Here is a 25,495-nt window from a genome sequence, read left to right on the forward strand (position 1 = left end):
GAAGAGGGGTTTAAGAACCCTGGGTTTAAGAAAAAAATATTAAACCCCGGGTTTGTATCTCGAAAAGCTTGTATGATGAGGCATTTGTAAGATGAAGTATCACTGTAAATGTTTTTTATAAAGTCCTAGGAAGAATGTAGGCTGGTTCATTATTCCACTTTCAAAATGAAGATGTTAAAATTGAAATGCCACAAAGCAAAATGCCTTTCAGCAACTGGATCCACTGCGGAGAAATCCATCCTATCTTGAATACTGATTTATCAACTTTAAAAGCTCCTATGGTGATAAAGGCGCCACTGTTCCACATCAGAAAAACAGCTCGGCATAGGAATGTTGGCATTCTTTCCTTCCTTGCTAAACATATTCTAAAATCACCCAAGTTAGCTCTGAATTACAAACTGAGGCAATGTTGACTCTCCTTTGTACCCCAAAATGTCCCTCTGGCAGAATCCAAAGAATCTGAATTCATTGTTGTACTTTTCTCTCGATTTAGGATGCATACATTATTGAACTTGGATGCATCAAAATGCTGCATGCCAGAAACTCTGTGTAACTAGCCAGAGATTCTGTTAGAGGAGAGACAGAACTACTGGAACAACATATCTGATGGCTCCCGATGTGTAGGGTGACATGGGAGATCAGCTGCAGGTCACAAGGGAAATAAATTAGGTTCCCTATTATTGACATAAGAACATAAAAAATGTGCAGATGGATGTTCCGGGTAGGCTTTGGAATGGGAATAAAATAAAGCAGATGAGAAAACTCTGAGGTTCAAGGTTCACCTGGAATTCCAGAAGTCCTCAGCTATCTTTAAACATGGGAATGATAATAGCTTGTAATGTTTTGTGTGAAAACCCAGGATCATTAGTGAACACAGGACTAGAGAATAATTATATACATAAATTATAAAGCTTAAAGAAACCAGAAAAGGTTTTATTTTGGTTCCATCAGTGGTGAAATCCATTTATTTTTACTGCCAGTTCTGTGGGTGTGGCTTGGTGGATGTGGTGAGCATGGCTTGGTAGGTGTGGCAGGGGAAGGATACTGCAAAATCTCCATTCATACTCCACTCCAGGGGAAGGATACTGCAAAGTCTTCATTCCCATCCCACTCTGTGGCCAGCCAGAGGTAGTATTTACTGGTTCTCTGAACTACTCAAACTTTCTGAACTACTAGTTCTCCAGAACCTGTCAGAACCTGCTGGATTTCACCCCTGGGTTCCATCCAGCAGTTTCTCCATATTATTCAAAGGCCAAAGACAATCTTCATTCGGGGAGGGGGGAGAGGGAGGGAGGGAGGGAGGAAGGAATTTCTAAAATATAGGAAAACTAAATGCATGTGAAACAAGTAAACAAAATGACAGCATGGACATACATTAGAAATTAATCCTAAAGAACATCAATGACAAAAGAATATAATCCAACCACATTTAATTCAGCATGTGGGCCATTACTGTTTTCTTTTGTAGACTTAATTGTACAAAGCATTGATTACTATAAATGCTACACTATGTAAACCTCACTAATCCCAATGTGTGAATTAAGGATATGCATTGTTTTTACAGAATTTTTCTGCCATCAAAGAAGGAAAGAAAGGAAAAACTAATCTCCAGCTGATCCCGTTTTACCTTGTTTCCTCAGGAATTCCTTTCTCTGCAATTGGGCCTCAGCCAAAACTGCCTTAAAAGCTGAAAAAGGACAGAAGAGGAGAAATAAATGGATCAATCAGATATTCCAAGAGACAGAAAGCTTATTATATACGGTCCAGGTCAAGAAGTTTAGGCGACTTACCATCACCAATGAGAACCAAAGAGGATTGACCCTTGGCTTTCCCATCTTGAATCTGAACCGTGTAGGTACCTTCATTTTCAAGAGTAAAGTGGTCCATAACCATCTCAATAGTGCCTGTTGCATGGTCACACTTAATCTTATGTGCCTGGAAATTAGATAGGTCAAAGGTCACCTCAAGTATAGGATGGCTACAACTGAGAAATGTCACAGAATGAAACAGGCTGGCAGAGTGACTAAAATCTTGAGGACAAAATTAAGTTGTTGGGAATTATAACTCCAGTACCTTTCATCTCTGTTATGGAGTAGTCAGAGTTTAAGGAATTTTGTTTTAATTTGTCTAACAAAAATTATACATTTGAACAAGGAAAATGAGAAACTTAGAAGGCAAGAGGGACAATAAACACATTAGTGCACTCACGGACACCCCCTTTGGGACCTTTTGCATAGAATAGAATAGGATAGGATGTGATGTGATACGATATGATACAATTCTTTATTGTACAGGTGTGATTGGGCACACAAGGAATTAGGCTCTCAATATACATAAGGAGAATAAAATTAATTAATCAAGAATAAAAAGATACAACACCTAATGATAGTCAAGGTTACTAATAAGCTATCAAATCGTACTCAGAAAAAAAACACAATATAAATTGAAAGTTGCAAGCAACATGGTTATTGTAATAAGAGGGAAGAAATGGATACTAGTAATGAAGAAAATAATAATAATAATAGTCTTAGTAAATTATTTGACAGTGTTGTGCAAATTAGTTGTAAAGCAGAGTGATGGCATTCAGCGAAAAACTGTCCTTGTGTCTAGTTGTTTTTCTGTGCAGTGCCCTAAAGCATCTTTTTTGAGGGTAGAAGTTGAAACAACTTATGTTTCATAAATTCATCAAATTCATAAAATATGAAATATATGAACTATGAAGAGAGATCCACAGAAGTTAAAAATGGTGGACCCTATGGATCATATCTATGGATCTGTCCACACTATTTGAATCTGTCCTCACTATAACAGCAGGGAGTCTCTTTCTTCCTGTATCTCTGTCAAAAACAAACAGATTTACTTATCAGATTTTCCCCTTCACCATCTCTACACATTCCCTTTTTTAGACAGTGTGAGAATTAAGACCTGCTTCAAATGGCTATTGCAATTTTACAATGCCCCAGGCTCCATTTTAGATATTTGCGCAGCAGGGAGCTGATTTATGCACATGCTGTATGGCCTTTGTTTAATCTTAGGTATGTGAAAAACAATCATAGCTATGTTAGTCCACAGGGGAAGAAATCCATGACTAGATTAAGGCCACATAAAATTGTTCCCAGGAAGGGCATTTTAAAAAAAAATCTGTCAGGAATCCTACTGGGAACAAATGTCAATTTCTTTCCTCTAGTGAATCTGTGATAGGATAAATACTACCCAAATTAAAAGTGAATATTCAGATGGTGTAGGATGATAGAAGCAGCATAATAATGCTTAGACCAAATCTGTTTTTAATAAAGAGTAAAAGCAGAGAATTCTACCAAACTCCCAGAAAAGCTATTCTGTCCCTAAATTGATATAGAAAAAAAATATATTAACCAGGAATATTCATTGGGAAGAGACATAAAGTCAAAATGGTGGATACAACCAGATAATCAAAGGTCCAGCCCTGAAAACTTCTCCAAAGATACCAAAAAGTGTGGGGCTACTAGATTGCAGAGCACACCCACCTTTATAGTAACTTTGGCCACCAAATCTGGCAACTTTAAGACTGGCTGAAGAATTCTGGGAGTTGAAGTCCTCAAGTCTTTAAGTGGCCAAGTTTGGACACCCTTGCTCTATGGCAGCCTCTAATTTTAACTGTAATCTTTCTGCACTGGGATGGGGAAATTTTGGAGCACTAGTTATAGCTGAGTTATAATTCCCCATGGGTCTTGCTGAATGAGCCAATGAAATGGAATTCTTGGCAGTGTAGTTCTACAAGCTAGTCAAAAAGAAACAGATAATTTATTGTTCATGTGATGCTTGCATATAGTACTTCTTTTATTTTATTGCCACATTTCACGAGATGAAAACTACCAACTAGAGATATTAATAAAATTAATCTTCTTTTAATGATACAATGTTATATATTTCAAAGGAAAAGCAAAATAAATGTATTCCACTTAGAATCTTGTTGAAAATGTATCTATTTGGTCCAATGGCAAGAAGAAAACTGTATTCTTCATCTAAAATAATCAGGAGCTATTTGTAGAATAGCATTAACAATTGTCACATCATCTCTGTGGTCATGGGACCACAGTTTGGGCATTGGAAACCGGCTGGCATTTAGGATCAGTCGCAACCTCCTTCAATCACATAATCATGGGTTGTGACCAATGGGAAGCTGGATTCACTTAACAGTCATGGGATTTACTTAACAAGTGATTTGATTAATGACCACTGCAAAATTTGTCATAAAATTAATTTTATAATAAATTTATGATTTATGAACACATAAATGGCTTATGATGGAAATTCTGGTCGTAAGATGAGGACTACCTGCGATTCTTCAGAGAGGGGTGGCATAGAAATCCAATGAATGAATGAATGAATGAATGAATGAACGAACGAACGAACGAACGAACGAACAAACAAACAAACAAACAAACAAACAAACAAATAAATAAGGAATTAGGCTTCTGACTTCAACCCTTATGCAGTAAGATGAAATTCAGTGGTTTTGTGCCAGCCATAAATACAAGCTTAGATGTGAGTTCCTACAAAAAATATAATTAAGCTTCAAGTGCAAATGTATTTGCATGTCTTCTACTTTAATTGAAGAAGTAAAATACCATATTTTTTGGACTATAAGATGCACTTCCCTCCCCGCAAATGTGGATGGAAATGTCTGTGCATCTGATACAGCGAATGTTGATGAAGCCCTGCCCACCCTGCGGCCCCTACCCTTTGACCATTTTTGGCTTCCGCAGGTCATGTTTTCAGCCTCCAAACACTCCATTTCAGACACAGGCTGCAGGGGTCATCTCAACACATTGCCACCAATCGCCACTTCTGCATGTCAATTTCTGCATGCGGAGGCCAAAAACACAATGCGTGGTGGTCAAAAACACAATGTGCAGAGGACAAAAATGCAAAGTGTGGAGACAGCAATGGACTGTGGGGATCTTTGCAGCCTGGAACAGCTGATTGGTGGTATTCTGGGAGGCCAATCCAACCGCTTATGCTGAATTAGACTACAATACCATGCTAAAGTTGACTAGGCTGTTTGCTGCAAGGACACTAGCCAGATGACATTTCTCCCTTAGACTCTCCACGATTGACCTCTTCAGGTTCCTAAGAGGCCAGTAAGGGGCATACATAAGTGCACTGGTGTGCCTTTCATCCCCTGTCCAATTGTCTTTCCTTTCTCTCACTTATCATATATATTTTCTTTCTTTCATATATCCTCTCCTCTAAGTTCACTTTACCCTTATATATAATACTACATGTCTATTTTTCTTCCTATGTATTTGTGTATTGGATAAATAAATGAATGAATGAATGAATGAATGAATGAATGAATGAATGAATGAATGAATGAATGAATGAATACCAATGGATGCTGGTAGGCAGACGCAGTATTTTGTTGTTGTTGTTTTCCTCCCCAAAACTAATGTGTGTCTTATACTGTGGAGCATCTTATACTCCAGAAAATATGGTAATATACGGACGGTACTTTGAAAATAAAAGCAGTGATTCTGATTCCAAAACTTTTGTAGCATTGCGAATAATATAAAAGTTAGAAAAGAAGGGAGAAAATTAAAGAGTTTATTCGCACTGGAATTGCAAACAACAAAAACCAACCATTACTGTCAGTCAGGATTAGGATTCCACTAAGGGTATGAAAAGTAAGCAAGTTACAATTTTCTAATGCAGAATGTTTCTTCTTTAGACCTGTCTCTACATAATAGAACAGTGCAATGAAATGAAAAGATATTTCATGAGAAAGCTTTTCATGTAACTAGCATAATAAAACCTCTTCAGTGAAGAAAAGGGGGGAAATGTATGTGCATTTTAAAGTATATTGGTGCTACAAATGTACTATTTGTACATTTAATTCCAGGCATTCACTGAGATAGACCCATCTATGAAATAGGACTGAGCTGACCTTGGCTGAATGGAAGGAGCTGAGCAAGATGAGATGGAGAGAGCTGTAAGCTAAACTGTCAATTTTGGGAGAAATGCCTCCAAAGGAGAGAATGGCAAGCCATTTTTATATTGTGAACAAGAAAATTACTGTATATGACTATGTCCCTGAAGTCATCAGGAGTGGGGACCTTGTCTGAGTTGAGAGGAGAGCTCAGTTTCAAAAATTTGGAATCTGCATACTCTATATTCTTAAAAAGATGAAGCAAAGGAATGAAAGGGAAATGACCCAGCAATTTTTCCTATGAAACTTAAAGGGAAGCAGAACACCTTGCTATTTGTAGTGGAAGGAACAAGAGCTCCTTTTTGTATAATGTAATGAAGCACTGGAGGGTACAAATGAGAACTCCAGAAGCAGACTGCCCTGTCTTTGTTAAAATAGTAATTCATTCTTTAACAATAGTGCTTTGCAAAAAAATCATCCATATCCTTCAAAGGCAATAAAGCAAACCTATGCAATATAGACATCTTACAGACTAATGTGATTGCCCTCCATCTTTTCAGGCTGTCCACTGCAGAAGGCATGTCATGGGGGGCTATCAGTAAAGAAAAGGTTAAGGAAGGGTAGAAAAAAGAAGTTGGATACAATTGTGTAGGATGTTTAGAGTAGAATCGAGCTGAAACGGACCTCTGAGGTCTTCTAGTCCAGCCCCCTGCTCAAGCAGGAGAACCTATACCATTTCAGATAAGTGCCTAGATTTCTGGAAAGCATCCAGTGATGAAGCACCCACAACTTATGAAGGCAAGCTGTTCCACTTGATAGTTGTCCTCAGTGTTAGGAAGTTTATCCCAGTTGCTTCTCTCTTTGATTAGTTTCCATCTGTTGTTTCTTGCCCTGCCTTCAGGTGCTTTGGAGAATAATTTGACCTTCTCTACTTTCTGGAAGCCCCTCAAATACTATAAATGCTGCTATCATGTCATTCCCTAATTTCTCTTTACCCTAGACCAGGCAAACCTAAAACCTGCAGCCATGCTTCATATGTTTTAGCCTCTGGGCCTTTAATCATCTTAGTTGCGCTTCTCCGCAAGGGTAGAGGGGAATATCTTCCAAGTATTGTTGGTTCCCAATTCCCACCAGGCAGATTTAGCACCAGCACCTGACATTTTCCACAGATTCCTCATGTCCTCCTACCTAATGTCCACACTGCTCTGGGTCATTATGGAAAGGTTATGTCAAAAAACTCATGATGTCTGCCTCTACAGGACCTTCACTAAAATGAAGAAAAGGACCATCAGATATTTTCACAGAGGTTTTTGGACGAGATTATGTTTTGTCTGTGCAACCTATATGTGGCTGATTCTACTTTGCATTGCTAACATCCCATTAACTTTATGCTTTTTAGTAATGCTTCCTCTATTCTGACATTACATTGACATAATGCAAAAGAGCCCCAGTGATGCAGTCGTTAAAGTGCAGTATTGCAGGCTGACTCTGTCCACTGCCATGATCCTGACTGGCTCAAGGTTGATCGGCCTTCCATCCTTCAGAGATGGGTGAAATGAGAACCCAGATAAATATGGTTTATATCATCCAAATTCTATACTTACATCACTATTGGAAACTTCACTATCATTGATGACAAATCGATAGGTGGCATCCGGTGAAAGACTCTCACTCTGAATCCAGAAACGTACTTCTCCTTTGTCCAAAATCTCATAGGCTAATTCAGACTTCAAAGGAATAGCTGGAAGAAAACAACATATATAAAGGAACTCCCTGGAGACTTATCCAAAACATAAGTGCCAATAGCTTGGTGTTTCTAAAAATCTTAATCAACATACAATAGAAATACAATGAAAGCTTTCTAATGTATTTTCACAGGTTTGTGCGGTCTTTGGTGCTCACTAAGTCTGGTGGTTTTCTTGCAGGTATTTCATTGCTATGTAACATCGTAATTGATCATCACCATCATCATCTCTGTACTCATGATGTTACCTATTTGAGTAAGGGCACGTCTACAAGAAAAACAACCAAGCTCAAAAAGCACCAAGGACTCCACAGTTCAACTCTAAGTTACAAATATTCTCTTCTATCTATATCACAGGAAAGTTCTGCATGATTAAGGACCACAAACTGCAGCTGCATTTACTGCGCCATTTACAGCTCTTAAATACGTAATCCAGCAAATATTAGATATATTCCATCTGACTTCATTCATCCAAATACATTTGCAATAGTGAAGAAGATCTCCTTTAAACAGAAACTAATATTTGCATTTAATTAATAGAAGGATAAGCAAGCTGTTCTACCAAAAAGCTTTTTTATTGCTTTACTTCAATCACCGTGTACAAATGCATTACTTCAGGGACTACGTATTAGATTCAAGCCTCATACTTACTTGGATTCTTGATTTCACGGCTTAGTGTCATCAAACGCTCAAGCTCTGAAATGAAGAGCAAATTTTAACCTATTGTTTTTTTATATATGTTGGTCGTCAAACTAAACATTATTTTAAAAAAATGGACGAGTTCATGCAATACCCAGAAACTTTAGCTCAATAAAGGAACACAAGTCTGAAAATTCAAATTTTGAAAAACAGGAGATAAGAAAACATTTAGATTCTGATATCGTGACAAACCATCCTATGAAGGGATCAAGCTTTGATGATAAACTATCTTGTGATAGAATCAAGTTTAGCTGCACCCCCAGTGTGTAACCATCCCATGCCTTTCCCTTGAATAAAATCTGAAAAAACACTACCACTTATGGCTTAATTTTAGTTATATCATACAACCACCAAATACAGTGATACCTTGTCTTACAAACGCCTCGTCATACAAACTTTTCAAGATACAAACCCGGGGTTTAAGATTTTTTTGCCTCTTCTTACAAACTATTTTCATCTTACAAACCCACCGCCGCCGCTGGGATGCACCCATTTTTGTGCTGCTGGGATTCCCCTGAGGCTCCCCTCCATGGGAAACCCCATCTCCAGACTTCCGTGTTTTTGTGATGCTGCAGAGGAATCCCAGCAGCGCAAAAACGGGCACTTCACTGGCAACGGAAGTCCGGAGGTGGGGTTTCCAAGCGAGGGGAGCCTCAGTGAAATCACAGCATCACAAAAACACAGAGGTCTGGAGGTGGGGTTTCGAGGACTTCGGTGCTTTTGTGATGCTGCGATTTCACTGATGCTCCCTTCGCTGGGAAACCTCACCTCCGGACGTCTATTGCCAGTGAAGCGCTCGTTTTTGCGATGCTGGGATTCCCCTACTGGGATTCCCCTGCAGCATTGCAAAAACACAGAAGTCCTCTGGACACAACACCGGAGGTGGTGTTTCCCATGGATAGGAGCCTCATGGGAATCCCAGCAGCGCAAAAACGGGCGCTTCGGCTGGCAAAAGGAGTGAATTTTGGGCTTGTACGCATTAATCACTTTTCTATTGATTCCTATGGGAAACATTGTTTCGTCTTACAAACTTTTCATCTTAAGAACCTTGTCCTGGAACCAATTAAGTTTGTAAGACAAGGTATCACTGTACTTAACTTTAATTATTATTTAATCAAAACAAATTTCCATTTAATCACTGCTTTCAAAACTGGGTTATTAAAACAACTATAATTGATGCTGGCTATAGCTCAAATAACAAAGCTAGAATTTATGAACATCTTACAGCACCACTTATTGAGGGGAAAAAAGTGAGGAAAATACAATAGTCCAGGATAGTTCATTCTCTATCTAAACCATAGCTTACTATCAAATGCAACACAAGAGTTTAAAAATAATGGCCCACATTTCAATTATTAAAAAATGCACTAAAATGAAATTATGGGGTAAAATATTCACAGGTTCAGTCATGTTATCAATATCTTGTTTTATCTGCCAACATAATTCCATAGCGTTAGCGTATCATTTTAAATGCGGTGTCATTTCAGCAAAAGCATAAAATTTGGTGAAGTGAAAATGGGGTTTTTTTAGTATATGTAGTAACTGTCAATAAGCTCTCACAAAAATTGTGCAAAGCACTGGGGACCAGGATTAGCTAGACTTAGCATATTAGAATTGCTAATAAAGTATCAGGAAATGAAAGTAATTGCAGGGTCTGCCAATTTTCAAATAACAAAGAAATGACAAAATTAACTAGAGAAAAGCACAAATGTTTTGCTCTCATTTCTATCTTTATTAGAAGCAAGCCAGCCCATTTAAAACTTTTATTCGTCTACAGAAAGAGAGAGAGATTGCTCCCTATGAGATACAGAAGTTGGTAAAGGTTGAATACTATAATGTTTTGAAGGAATGGTCCTTTAAAACAGGAGTGGGCAATTAATTTTGCCATGGGGTCGCATGAGAAATTGGGATGGTTTTAGAGGGCCGGATTAATATAATTAACTCAGTTCTACCCAATACTGTATATTATTAGGTAGAACTGAGTTAATTATATTATAATTATAAATTAATTGCCCACCCCTTCCTTCCTTCCTTCCTTCCTTCCTTCCTTCCTTCCTTGTTCCCTCCATTTCTCCTTCTTTCCTTCCTTCCTTCCTTCCTTCCTTCCTTCCTTCTTTCCCCAGATGGAGAGAAGCTTCTGTCTCTTTGATTTTCTCTGCCTTTTATTTCTGCTTTTGGGCAGTTCTTTACTTCTCTTTCAAAATATTCCTTTCAAATGCCTCTCTTCAACTGACCTATATTGTCAGTTGAGAAAAGATAGTGGAGGCTTTGCCTGAAAGTAGCTTTGGATTCCTTTTCTTCCTCCTCCTCCCCTTTTTCCCTGGAGAGGTGGGGGGGGTTGTTTTAAATTTATTGGAAAGGCCAATGAAACCAATGAACAATTAAAAAATGAGTATTTATTGGACTTTTACAAAAAGGCATGGAAAGAGAATTTCTTCTTCCTTCCTCCCTCCATTTCTCCTTCCTTCCTTCCTTCTTTCTTTCCTCCCTCCATTTCTCCTTCCTTTCTTCCTCCATTTCTTCTTCCTTCCTTCCTTCCAACCTCCGCGGGCCGGTCACAAACAGCGGGCGGGCCGCAATTGGCCCCCGGGCCACACTTTGCCCAGGTCTGCTTTAAAACCTTGTGGTTATAACAAGGAAATTCTATGGAAGACTTTGATTGTGAAATATTATTGCATATTTATAAAACAAAAATGCCAATACCACAGACTATTTATTTTGTAAATAGTTTTTTTATCTTCTAAATAAGTATTAAATCCTTTCAGGCAAAGAAAGAAGAAAATGCAAATGGCAGCTTTACTCAAATCTGAAGTTTAAGAAGTTTAATTTATATTTACCTTCTTCATCCATAATGAAACTAGATGAGACACCATCAGTATCACTAACAGCAACAGCATAAGTTCCCAAATCATCTTTGTCAGGATTTTTAAAATAGAGTTTAGAGCTGAAATATATTTTTAATTTAAAAAAGAAAAAAGAAAGGAAGAAAGCAAAATTAGCATTTTGCTAAAAGGAACCATACTTTTAAAAGCATTCATAAAGGACCTGACAAACTTACTGATCTCCAATGGTTTCAATATTAAATTTATCAGGATCATTTATCTCTTCATAAAATTTACTCCAGGTAAAATGAGAAGCATCTGTAATTTCTTTGCAGTCAAACTCAAGATAAATATTGCCTTCTTCATCCACACCAGCACTGATCTCCTTTGTATCTAATAAGATAGGATAGTGATTCAAAATATAAGCATTAGGATAAATATTCATTCTCCCCAAATCTGAGCCCATTAAGGCCTTTTTTACTTTAATTAGCCCAAACTTTCTCTTAATTGTTTCACATTCCTGCTGCAACCTGAAAGAATTCATAGAATTTACAAATCAAAAAGGAAAGACAACTTAACTTTTTAAAATTCTTTACAGAAAAATAAAAAAACAGAGCTGATGAAACTGGTAATACTTCATCCAGGATACTCTCAGAATCAAATGCCAGAGGCAGGCAGAGTGCAAGGAAGGGTGATATTGCTTTATTCGGTGTCCAAGCAATACCTCTATATTTGTTACCCTCATGTAACAGCCTCAGTGCCTGCCATAGTTTCCAGCATGCTGAACCTGCTGCCATACTGAGAGATCCATCATCTCAGATTATTGGTGCTACACAGTATGGATTTCTGCATCTTACTACGGTTCCCCATCCATACCTATTATCTTGTACACATTTTGACAAACAAATAAAAAAATAAACATTTATGGAAGCGAATATTTATGGAGATTCTCAGTCATTCAGTTCACAGTTGTCCAAAAGTTGCCTTTTTTGAAGACACAACTGGACTTTCTGGTTTTTCTTGAAAACTGCAAGGTCAACATTTTGGACAAAGAGGACCACTGGTTTGAAAGATGGGTGAAAGAGGCCATTTAGGTCAAAATTAAACAGCTCTCTCTCCACAGAGGAGAAAGGATATTACATCATCTATCTCCAATCTACAACACAGACCTTTCAGCAGTACCAAAAAGGCTCCACACCCATTTACAACACTCAGGTGACACTGAAGATACAGATAAACCTCTAGGTGGCCTCAATGACTCTCTAGACTCTATGGTTTTTTCCTCAAACCCCAAAAACCTTAACCTTAGACTGTCTACAATCGACCTCACCCCATTCCTATGAGGTGTGTAAGGGGCAAGTATAAGTGCACCATTGTGCCTACCATCCCTGTCTTACTGTCCTATTGTCCAAATTTATCAATACTTACTTTTTTTTTGCTTATGTTTATGTTATGCTATCTTATACATGTTTTGACAAACAAACAAATAAATAAATTCCCTGTTCTAGTGTGCCCTTTGAACGGGGAAATTGGTAATTTTGTTCTTTGAAATGAATCCACAAATCTCTTGATAAGCTGAAACATAAGGAACTTGTGGTTAAAATAAATGCCGAAGGGGAGATGGAGGCTTTTGAATAATATGTTTTTGGATTTCTTAATCCCTTCAGCTATAAAACATTCAGCTATGTTTTAAGTGATAATATTTGGGTAGTAGCTCTGTGTTTTCTTGGAAAACTCCTCAATTTTGGATATTCCATGACAGGTGGTCATATTTATAGTCTTTTCCATGGTGGTAATAGGTGTTTCTACTACAGTATATTTGGCTGTGGGAACATCGGGTGAGGATGTGGTTCTAGTCAATTTTGATACCAATGTTTTCAAAATTTAAATGGCTGGAAAAGAATGAAAGGTTTTAAAAACTCAGCTTTGGGAGACAACAAATCTGACAGTGAGAGCTCTACATTTCAGGATCAAGTTCCTATTTCTTACCAGGCTTAGCCTGTACAAGGACAGCTTCAGAAATATCGGATGGCTTTCCTACGCCAGCATCATTCACTGGGCGAACTCGAAACAGGTAGGATTTGCCTTCATGTAGCTCTGTGACCTGAAAAGATACAACCAAGGAAGATTTTACATACACATGAGTAGTTAATGAAACTTAAGAGGTAGTGGAAGAGTTTCCTCTGATGATGTAATGGAATGGAATGAGGGGGTAGATTCCAAGGAGGGAGGGGAGTAAGATGTCCATATGTTATATGCAGGGGCGGATTCCTATTACTGCTGCTATCAGTGCACTGCACATGCAGCTTCAGTTAGCTTGCATGTATGCGCGCATGTCCCAGCATGTTTTTGCTTCTGCACATGTGCAGGAAGCAAACTCTCATGAGAGACGAGAGATTTTGATGATTGTTTTGCTTCCGTGCATGCAAAAAATCACCCAAATCTCTCTCGCACGTGCATTCCATTGCAAGATTTTGCTTCCTACACATATGCTGAAACAAAAGCACGCTAGGACACGAGTGTGTGCACACAAGATAACAGAAGCTGTGCATGCAATGATCACTACCAGTGCACCATCCTTTGCCATACTAGTAGCAACCCGCTACTGATACGGAAGAGGATGAAGATAGCCCCACCCTAATAATTCTCAGAGTATATAGCTGCCCCGAGTTTTTGGAGAAGGGCGGCATACAAATCTAAATAATAATAATAATAATAATAATAATAATAATAATAATAATAATAATAATTCCGATGGTTTTCAAATGTTTGCAGAGATCCTTTGGCACTTGGCACATTGGGTTCAGTGCCAAGGGATCTCAGCGGACATTTGAAAACCATTGGAATTGACAAAATCTCCATCTGTCAATTGCAAAATGCCACTTTACTGGGATCGGCACACATAATTCGCTGCTACATCACGAAGTCCTAGGTGCTTGGGAAGCGCCCAACTGGTGATGAAATACGAAATCCAGCATAGTGATCTCGTTTGCTGTGTTGTATGGACATAATAATAATAATAATAATAATAATAATAATGATGATGATGATGATAATAATAATAATAATAATAATAATAATAATAATAATGATGATGATGATAATAATAATATAGTAGATGCCAATAGAAGATGTTCAGTTTGGCAAGATTCTGTCTATAGGTGTGGAACTGTAAAGGAATCTGCTTGGCACAATCACCACATGTCTTTCTTGGTTTGGGGCCTGACAGATTCTCTCTATCAAATGCATTTTTGCAAACTTGGAAATCCAAAATCGTCTCTTCCTTTTATCTTATGAAAATAAAAGAAATTGTTAGAAGAAAAAGCAAACACAACGCTGATTAACAAAGAGTTAGGAGAGCCATAGTAATGAAGGAGAAATAATGAATAACTGGCAGTTAAATTTATTGTTTAAAAAATAACAAATAAAAAAGTCAATTGACATTGGCTTTCATGGTCTTCATCTGTGGGATTGTGTTGAGCTTCAAAGGTTTAGTGACCGTAGTCTGGAGTGCAGATTTCTTGATGTTTCACTGAGAAGTGTGTCTGGCCTCATCCATAGCAGGATGGCCTGTTATACCAGTGGTCTCTGACCTTTCCAGCTGGGCAGACTGGTAGAGGCAGTGCTGGTGGCAGAGGGAAAGGGAATGATTTCACGAGCACACATGAATGTTATTTTGCATGCATGCACATGCACACTTGTCTATCATTTCCAAATTCCAAATTGAGCTGTAGTCTGGCACTAGGCCATGAACTGGGGGTTAGGGACCTCTGTGCTACATGAATCAGAAACCTGCCTGGACAAAAACCCAATAAGGACACAACTGCTTGGATTAACCGATTAAAACCCAGCATGTACAAAGGGGGAAAAAATCAGGAATCGGCACTTCAAAAAGGCCCAACAAGAAGTTATCATGAACAAAAGACCAGTCAAGAACCAAGACTATCAAATGACCAATCAGGATTTGGCACAAGCAAAAAATCAATAGAGAAGCCTTCACCAATCTGGCCCAATTGGAAAGTAGCTCAGTCAACGAGTAGCTCAGTCACCTGGTTATAAAAACAGGACCATAGTCAGTCCCTGTTCAACTGCCTTAGATCATAGCAAACCATATTGTTTCTGAAGATACTTTTGGTGAAATGTTAGGAAATCCGTTGTTTAGATCAGTGTTTTTCAACCAGTGTGCCGTGGCACACTAGTGTGCCGCGAGACATGGTCAGGTGTGCCGCGAAGAAGGAAGCTCAGGTTCCAGTCTCACAACTTTTTGTTGAGAGAGTGAGTGAGAAATAGAGAAAGAGAGAAAGAGAGAGAGAAAGAGAGTGATAGAGAGCGAGAGAAGGCAAGAGAGAGAGAAAGAAAGCAAGAGAGAGAGAGAGAAAAGGAGAGGAAGGGAGAGAGAGAGAGAAATGAGCAAAAAGGGGAGGAAAAAAGAGAAATGAGAAAATGATTGAGACAGAGAATGAGAGGAAAGAGAGAGAAACAAAAGAGAGAGAGAAGTGACTCTTGATTTAAAGCATATGATTAAAAGCACCCAAAGAATAAGAGAGAAAACCCCCCAGCTCTCACCTGTTTTTGGAAATGGTTCAAGAGTGTGTATACACACATACACACACACACACAAGGGTGGGGAGGAGACAGGGATGGAAAAAGAGAGGAGAGTATCTTAGGGTATCATTTTGTGTCATTTTGGTTGGTGGTGTGCCCCAGGATTTTGTAAATGTGAAAAATGTGCCGCGGCTCAAAAAAGGTTGGAAATCACTGGTTTAGATCATAATAACTAAACACTGGAGCTCAACAAGCCCAACCAAAACAAGTAAATTGTTGATGACATACTTATTTCTGGTGAAATTAAAAAATTAAACCAAAAATACAGCCAACAGAACATTTTTTTTGTACCTTTAAGTAATGGTGCGGTGTCGGTTTCTCATTGAATGTGGTCCAATTTTCCCCTTCTTCCTCTTTGTAGTCAACAAAATATCCAGTAACAGGGCTATTCCCAATATAAATAGGAGCTTTCCAGAGTATTACAAGGGAGGTATTTCTAATTTCACAAAATGTAAGATCATAGGGAGGACCTAAACAGAAAAAGGATAGTGCTGTTTATTTTATTTTATTTTTTAAAAATTAAGCCATTTAGGAGCAGGTGTCTGCTGGCTGCAGGAAAATGGTCCTCTGAGCATGTGAACCTTTGGTTTAGCAATCCAAGCCACTAAATGTGTCATACCTACCACCCTCCACAATATTGCTGAGGGAGGGAGGGAGGTGCATGATTATGAAGACACTGTTCAATCCAGCTGGAAAACTCCAGTTGATGTAGCAGTAGACAAGATAAGACCAGAGTCCCAGCAAATGGGAAATTTTCCCATTGTCAAAAACCTGGAGCTCCAGCTTCAAAACTACATGGAAGTTCTACACTGTGAGCTGTGTCACCGCCAATATGGAAGAATAATATTGTTGGAACAACACATGCAAGGCTGATATCGAATTGGCAGAAAGGCCATTGATGGAAGGGCCCTTAAAAGGAAGAAAGAATCTGGCACTATCTTTTGAGTCTGTTTGGTTGCGAATCTAGTAACGCCACTGCAGCCAGCTCTCCATATTAATATTTATAAATCAGCATTAAAATAGCATCCTATTAAAAGAACAAAAACAGATTTGTGCCAATCTCCCTATTTCATTATTCAATCCCTTTTATTCAAATAATGCAGGACAAAGCAGGCTGTATATAAACCAAACATTTTCTCTGTTCCAGATGCATCCAATGTAGACAAAGGAACTGCTTGAAATTCAACAGACGCCTTGCAAACATGTACAAAGGCAATAATCTATAGTAGAAGGTGAGAGAAAGGATTCTTAGAGGTAAACAACAATTGCTTCCCTATCAGCATGAGAATTGTTGTTTTCTTGACAGCTTCGTTCATTTTGGGTCAAAAACTTGAGCCTGAAGGCATATTTCCCCAAAACAGGACAAGCAAACATTAAGCATAATTATAGAAACAAACAAGCAATCCAACTTGGGTTAAACTTGGAAATTTTCTGAATTTTACCTTCAACCTTTTAAAACAAAGCAGGAACTGAGGATAAGTTTTCCCTTCAAAAACTATATGTCCCATGTTCCTTTGGTGTTTTGAATCTTGATATAAACATTTATTTTGGACCCGATCCTGTTTCTCATACTTGAAAGCCAAGTGTGTTTCTGGCTTCAAGAGGTAATGGCAGGATAAAGATAGGGTTTTGAGAAATGGCAAGGAAGGAAGGAAGGAAGGAAGGAAGGAAGGAAGGAAGGAAGGAAGGAAGGAAGGAAGGAAGGAAGGAAGGAAGGCGGGAGGGAGGGAAGCAAGGAAGGAAGGAGGGAGGGAGGGAAGCAAGGAAGGAAGCAAGGAAGGAAGGAAGGAAGGAAGCAAGGAAGGAAGGAAGGAAGCAAGGAAGGAAGGAAGGAAGGAAGCAAGGAAGGAAGGAAGGAAGGAAGGAAGGTTCTAAGTACTGTAAATCTAAAGCAAACTTGGAACTTGAAACTTGGGGCATTTGTAGGTGGGAGGTTAAATTAGTCAAAAAGACAGCTGTGACCCTGTGGATGAACTCCTGCCCCTTTTCATGTATGTGATACATGTAAAAAAAAAGAGGCAAAGTTTCAATTATGCAGTCATAGCTGCCATCTTAACTTCTTAATTTTCACCCCACAGACACCCCTGCTTGGAACATAAAGGCTGCTCCTCAAAATCAACTTTATTGGTTGTACAGATGCTCAACCAGATGCACCTTCCCACGGTTTCTAAGTTTCAGAATCTTGAAAACTCGTGCATACCCTAATACAAGATACAAAAATATTTGAACACTAATCGGTTTTCAAGATGGCAATTATTTTCATATCCAAATTACTTACCTGGTTCTGGCATGGTCCAAGCCTCACATTTGAAATGTTCGCTGGGTTCAGACGATTTTCCTACACCAGTAATATTTGCAGCAGCAATTTTGAATTCATAGTATGCATTTTCTTGCAAATCCTCTACCTTTAACCCAAAATTTTTTCCAAAATTAATGTTGGTAATAACCATCTGATCTCATAATAAGAGCAAGTGTTTATTTCACTTGGACTTTAAAACTCCTGTATAGCTGAATAAACAAGATTTTTTAAAAAATAAAAATGATTACAAGTACTGTATGGTCAAATCCTAAAGGGGAAGATTGATTGCAACTCAAAAGTAATAATAATGGAAAAGTGATCTGTGATGTAGCGGCCCTAAACCTTTTAGGTACCAGGGACTAATTCCATGGAAAGAGGTTTTTCTCTCGGGGGGGGGGCGCTGGTGGGACTTCATTTGTTGGTGTGGTCAAGTTTCTGGCATGCCACAGACTGGTGTCAGCACATGGACTCGAAATTGAGGGGGCTGATGGGACTTCATTTGTTGGTGTGGTCCAGCTTCTGGCATGCCACAGACTGGTGTCAGCACATGGACTGGAAATTGAGGGCCCCTGTCTTAATGGATCAGATAGCTTCTGCTGTCACGAGCATTTGTACATGACAACTTAAAATGCTTTATATTACACTGAGATGACTCAAGCTTTTGGTGAGACACTGCTTATTTGGAAAGTTGATACACGACAGACAATTTTGATAATCTGAGTCATCAAAGGACATATGATTATCATTTAGTTTCAAATCAGGTACAAATTAAATTGCATTATGTTAACTTTCTATAGGTTTTTTTTCTTCGTTGCATTTCCCCACAAGCAAATTGTCCACTTTGTTCAGATCAAATTGATCCATTAGTTGCAACAGGAACTGATACCATTGAATGAAAGAACAAGAATAGAATAGAACAAATCAATTTCATTTTTCTTATTTCTTATTTCTGTCTGTTTGTATGCATATGAACAGCCATTATTATAATAGTATTTTTTGATGTGTATAGTATGCTCATTAATATAGTATATATTGGAGTTGTACTTAGATAAATAAAAATAATGTTGTTTTTAAAAGTATAGTGTGAAAGGTACACCAAAATAAGATACTGCTTAGTCTATATCAGGGGTCGGGAACCTATGGCTCGCGAGCCAGATATGGCTCTTTTGATGGCCGTATCTGGCTCGCAGACAGGGCTCCTACCTGTCTATGGGAAGGATGCATGCACCGCGCTCCATCAGGCCGCGCTGCACGCTGATATTGGTAGTTCTTTGATGGCCTGATAAGCATTGGCAGCAGTGGTGAGCGGCAGGGAGCATGGACTACATTTCCCATAACTCCCTGCATAGCCGCGCCGTCTGCAAGCACGCACCTGCGTCCCCTAGTGAAGCGGCATCTGCCTCCTCCATTGTGTCTCCCTTGGACGTTCCAGAAACCCCTGGCTGTGCTGCTGCTTTGAAGGTGAACATTATAACATGGAAATTGTTACACAGCCTCATGGTCAGCAGCAGTGAGCTGCATCAATAAAGGGGCTGTGTAATACAGTGTGTCCCACCAACCCCCCCTTCCCACTTCACCCCTGAAAATAATCCCACATAATCCATTATATAGCCCCCCCCCCCCAAAAAAAAATATGGCCTTAAAGGACATCTGCCACCCATATTACACTCTTGGAGGCTTTAAATTAATCTCTTGTGGGCATAAGAAACTGATTTAAAGGACCACTATCAGTGCAATTGCCCTTTAAACATATTGTACGGCTCTCGCGGAATTATATTTCAAAATATGTGGCGTTTACGGCTCTCTTAGCCAAAAAGGTTCCTGACCCCTGGTCTATATTATAGAATCTAGTCTGGATCAGTTCACACAGCTGATATGAAATTGGCAAAATCAAGCAATATTGACTGAAAGTATTTAGAGTATGCAACAATACAGACCTTATAAATCCTCTCTTTAACAAGGGAAGAGTTGACTTCATGCCAGTTGTGGTGTTCTGCCTCCCGTTTGTCGATGTAATAACCCAGAATATTTGATCCACCACTGTATCTTGGAAGCTTCCAGCCAATGGTCATGGATTGGCCGTCGCAGTTGAGAAGGGTGATACCATAAGGATAGGATGGACAAGCTATAAAAGTCAAGCAAACTTCTGAGTAAGTTCTCAAACAAAACAATATCACATTGTTTTCTTTTATACTTTGATTACATTACAATGAATATATGGATTGACTTGTCTAAGAAAATCTTGTGTTTGTAACGCAGATAACAGCCTTGATAATCAATGGGGGTCTTGTTCATAATAAACACAGAATGGCATTTTTAAATCTAAGTGTATTAGAAGTTAAGTAAACTTGACCAAAATATTACTTCTATCTTCCTCAATATTTCCTTCCTTCTGTGTCTTTGTTTGCCAAAATAATTCACCCTGAGGTCTTAAATACCACAATGAGGCTGTTTTCTCCAACTTCAGTTTACATATTCTTCTTTTATGTTCATCTCCTTTTCCCCATAGCAGGCACCCGTATTTTCATGTAACAATGACTTACCACATGGAAGCTTACAATTATTGGAAAATTAATCCCCATGCTAGCAATGCACGAAGGCATCACGATGGGGGGGAAGTTTACATTTTGAGAGTACAGATAGTCCTCAATTGATGACACCAATTGAGCCCAACATTTCTGTTTTGCTAAGCAAGGCATTTTTTAAATGAGTTTTGCCCCATTTCACGACCTTTCTGTTGCAGAAAGGTTCATAAGAAAATCTGGTTTCCCACATAAACTTTACTTGTTGGAAACCAACTGGGAAGATCACAAAAGGTGATTCCCATGAGCCTAGGACTCTGCAACCATCATAAACACATCCCAATTGCCAACTGCCCAAAATTTTGATACTGTGACCATGAGGATGCTGTGATGGTCGTGTGAAAAATGGGCACAAGTCACTGTTTTCAGTGCCGTTGTAACTTCAAACAGTCACTAAATGAATGGCTGTGAATAATGGCTGCTGCTACTGGCTGAGGTTACTATGGTGTTACTATGGAGAAATGGCTTCTAATTGCTCAGACCACCCCTTAATCTTTCAAAGACCAAGTCCCACTTACTGAGGGCCGCTTGTACTGCGATGGGGTCAGATTCCTGTGAATTTTCACTCATCCCCACTGCATTTGCTGCTTTCACACGGAAGACATATTTCTCTCCTGTTGTCAGACCATGCATGGTGAACCTGAAGAAACAGAGAGGTGATCTGGTATTGCTGCTTAATTTTAAAGGCATCTGTTTGGGTTGTTACAAAATGAAAGGGCTTCCCCTATCCATGCAACAAACAATTTAATTGTGAAAAACAGCTGTGAGGTGGAAAACTGTGAACCTAGGAACTTGCCCTCATTGCTTTTAAGACAGGAGGCCTGAACAGGTTGTCCATTCTGATATGCCCAGTGGGATTTTTGCAGACTGTTGATCACAGTTTACACAAAGGACGGTTCAGAGAAACTGTACTTTGGGGTTTTTTCAGAGAGGATTACTTTATTTCTGTCTTTGGGACAGAAGACAGAGCCACACTTTCTGCTGTGGGTATGGGCACAACAGGCCACCACTTTGTGGGGACATTCTGTCACTTCTACACGAATGCCTTTGTTTTCCAGCTTTAATTCAAGGTAATTCACTGTTTTCCCACCTGAGCTGTCTTAAACCCTTTAGTGTAGATCAGGGGTGTCAAACTCACATCCCACCGGCCGGATCCATCATGCACTGGCCATGCCCAACCCCGGTTTAGCAAAGAGGAAAAAAGTCATGATAAGTCACGTGATGACAATGTGACACCACAAGTTTCACACCTCTGATATAGATGATCCCCAACACCTCATTCCATTCCAGTAAGAGGCCTAGCTCTGATTGACTGCAAAGCTGGCAACTCCCTCCCACCAGCAGCCAGCCACTTTCCTAAGTAGCCCTCCTGCTATGTTCTCCGCTGTTTTATTTGTTTATTTATTCATTTATAATCTTATGGTTTCTCTGACGATTGCCCATTAAATCGTTGAATTAACATTATCCTAGAACAGAGGTGTCCAAACTTGGCAACTCTATGAACTGTGAAGCTTCTTGGATGAGAAGTGAAACATCTTCAAAGAAAAAATAAGAAAGTCCATTTGCCTCCTGAAAAAGCACCTTTGGGACAACCATTACCTGGGTGACTGGGAAGCTCTACAGACTTTTATAGCTCTACAGTTTGGGATTAACTCCCTTTGAATGGTGTGAGAATAGGAATGGATTTCCCAAGAAAAAATTGCAGACTACAGGAACCAGGAACACTACTCTGGCGACCTGAGGACACAGATAAACCCACAAGTGCTTCAACGGCTCTCTAAAAGGATGCAAATGATCAGCTGTGTTAGGTGTTAAGGAGTAAACTGTGCTACCCCTAAGAGTTACACAGGATGCACAGAGGAAAAACATGGAGGTAACAGATATTCCAGAGAAATGAGCAGTACTTCAAATAACCATACCACATACATTAAATATATAAGTATTAAATTTAGATTAGATGAGATTTATTGGATTTATATGCCGCCCCTCTCCGCAGACTCGGGGCGGCTCACAACAATGGCAAAAACAGTACATAGTAACAAATCTAATATTTAGCAATCTAAATTACAGTTTTAAGTTAAAAAGTCCATAAAAGCAACCCCAATATATATAAAAAACAAGCACACAATCAATCATAGACCAAAACTACATGGGCAAGGGGGAGATGTTTCAATTCCCCCATACCTGACGGCAGAGGTGGGTTTTAAGGAGTTTACGAAAGGCAAGGAGGGTGGGGGCAATCCTAATCTCTGGGGGGAGCTGGTTCCAGAGGGTTGGAGCCACCACAGAGAAGGCTCTTCCCCTGGGTCCCGCCAGACGACATTGTTTATTTACATTAGGCAAATATCTAAGTCAGTAACAGTCCTAGTTGTTCACAAATACAGCAATCAATATTCTCAATACTTTGCCCACTATCCCGTCAGAGTTGAAGAAGCTTATTGGATGAGAAGTGAAACATCTTCAAAGAAAAAAACAAGAATGTGTCAGGCCAAAGCCACCATTTTGAGTTGCTTAACCTGGATGACTGAGAATCTCTACAGACTTCTAAGAACAGTGAATTTTAACTCCCAGAATCCCCCACCTGCCATGCTTGTCGAAATAATTAACCAAATATATACATGCATATGTGAAAGAGCAAGCAATTCTTCAAACATCACCTGTTATACTTGATTGGCTTATGGTTACAGGCTTCCCAATGATTTGATCCTGCCACAGAATAATCAACGTAATAGCCAATCAGGTCTTCTTCATGTTTTGGCTTATCCCAGTTCACAATAACAGAGGTTTTTGTGTTTCTTGATGCAACAACACGTCCAGGGGCTGATGGCACCACTGCAGCACAAAGAAAGGCACTTACTCTCTTCATAACAATTACACATTGGTAGATGTTTGTCTTGGTATATGTTTGTCACATTGGTCTTTCGGGACTGAAGGATGCCAATGCAAATATGTTTGTAAGCCATCCAGAGTGGCTCTAGACCAACATATAAATCAAATAAATAAACAAATAAACAAACAAATAAATAAATAAATAGTATGGTGTAGTGTAGTTTAATGTAGTGAAGTGTAGTGTAGCATAGCATTGCATTGCATTGCTACACTACACTATACTTCACTACTCTATACTACACTACACTACACTACACCAGTGTTCCCTCTAATTTTTTTTTGGGGGGGGGGCGGAAAAGTATAGTGTCTGAGCGGCACAGAAATAATAAACAAACAAACAAACAAACAAACAAATAAATAAATAAAAAACCCACCCTCTTTTGCCTCAGAGAATTTCAAAATAAAATACTGTACTGTGTGTCTATAACAGTGAGCTCATAATAGGGCAACTCTATCAATATCAAAATGCCACTTAAATAGTTGAGCTAGTTTCAAACTAGATTTTGATTTTCTTTCTCTCTTCCTTACTCCCATTCTTTTTCTTTCTCTTTTCCTTCCTCTCTTTTTTCTATCTGTTTCTCTCTCTTCCTCTCTTCCTCTCTCTCTCCTTCCCTCTCACTCTTTCCCTCTCGGCTTCTGGGCAGGTTTGGAAAACTCTGAGTTGATGATGATTTTTAAGTGAGTGATTGCTCACTGCTCAGCTTAGAGGGAACTATGCACTACACTACACTATACTATACTATACTTATAACAATTTTTTCTCAAATCTACATGTAATTTTCCTAACAAATATTAGAAGATGTCCTCAAGCTGCAAATTCAAAATAATAATATTTTAAAATTGGTTGTCCTTTCAGCCAGATGTTTAGACTGGATCTGGCATTTTTGTCCACCTATCAAGTCCTTCCCATTACTAGACTTTGGAAATAGTCTAAATGTTTCTAAAGGAGGAGGGAATGCAATTTTAAAAAAAAAACAATCTTGGTTTCCAAACTATCAATTGTCTAGGGATTTCCAAGTTGAAAATAAGTCCAGTATCCTTCTGAGATATACATTATGTAAATGTGACCTTTGGAGAAATTCACAAGGCTGACCTTGGGGAGAAAAACTCATTAAAATTCCTCCTCCCACATTCACTGGGATCTACCTCTGTTTGCACACAAGAAAGATCAGGGAGAAGATGGAGCTTCTCCATGACAACTAATACCCATTTCAGTGGCAGCTGGGCCGGTCCTTTGGGTTTCAAAAGTGCCGATGTCTGAGACACATTTGGAGCTTATGTATCTTTCCCTAAAACCCTCAAACCCACTGTGCTAACAGCCATGTTTCCCACAAAGAAAGAATGCGCTAATCAAAGTCCCTGCAAAACGCCATTGAATAGCACAAGTCAAAGCAAATCAAATATGTATGTTTGGATAGCAATAGTTCCTAGGAAATACTAGGACCATGATTTTTACTCTGAGCTTTGATAAGTTTATCGCAAACTTTCTTGATCAATTTTATGTTACAAAACACAAGGCTGTTCATTATTAAATTAATTCCCATGGAGGCTTTTTTCCCCCAGCATTGATTCTTGCTCTATACAAGAACTAGGCATCCAGAGGGCTCAGGATGAAAAACTCTTTTTTTTCATGCTTTCTGGGGGCCCACATTAACTATAACTGAAAATCAAGCAGTTTAGAGCCATTTTGAATGGGAAACATATAAAATCTGTGTCTTAAGGAACTAAGTTAAGAGGTGTTTTTTTTTAAAAAAAAGGAAAACTCCAAATATTTTCAACCTAAAGAGAAGCTGGAAAGTTAGGTTTGTGCACTTTATACCCCTGTCTTGCCCAGCTGTGTTTTTTCTCCCTTCAAAAACAATCAAGTTGTCTGGCCTTGGCCACCAAGGGATTTCTATCTATCACATATTTTAAGTATATTTGCATTTATTTGACAGATTTATATGC

General features: G+C 38.9%; 1 protein-coding gene across 1 annotated transcript in view; it reads right to left on the reverse strand.

The window, feature by feature from the left end:
- MYOM2 (myomesin 2) overlaps window positions 1-25,495 on the reverse strand; it is a 106,357-nt gene that overhangs the window by 39,662 nt on the left and 41,200 nt on the right. Inside the window, exons 15-26 of the mRNA XM_070738708.1 lie at window positions 23,317-23,491; window positions 21,178-21,299; window positions 20,015-20,202; window positions 18,057-18,183; window positions 16,070-16,248; window positions 13,163-13,277; window positions 11,410-11,566; window positions 11,189-11,295; window positions 8,304-8,348; window positions 7,513-7,649; window positions 1,791-1,935; window positions 1,628-1,687 (exon numbers count right to left, since the gene is read on the reverse strand). Of these exons, the coding sequence (XP_070594809.1) occupies window positions 1,628-1,687; window positions 1,791-1,935; window positions 7,513-7,649; window positions 8,304-8,348; window positions 11,189-11,295; window positions 11,410-11,566; window positions 13,163-13,277; window positions 16,070-16,248; window positions 18,057-18,183; window positions 20,015-20,202; window positions 21,178-21,299; window positions 23,317-23,491 (1,557 nt within the window). The remainder of the gene's footprint in view (window positions 1-1,627; window positions 1,688-1,790; window positions 1,936-7,512; window positions 7,650-8,303; window positions 8,349-11,188; window positions 11,296-11,409; window positions 11,567-13,162; window positions 13,278-16,069; window positions 16,249-18,056; window positions 18,184-20,014; window positions 20,203-21,177; window positions 21,300-23,316; window positions 23,492-25,495) is intronic.

This window comes from Erythrolamprus reginae, chromosome 1 (genome assembly GCF_031021105.1).
Source record: "Erythrolamprus reginae isolate rEryReg1 chromosome 1, rEryReg1.hap1, whole genome shotgun sequence".
NCBI lineage: Eukaryota > Metazoa > Chordata > Lepidosauria > Squamata > Dipsadidae > Erythrolamprus > Erythrolamprus reginae.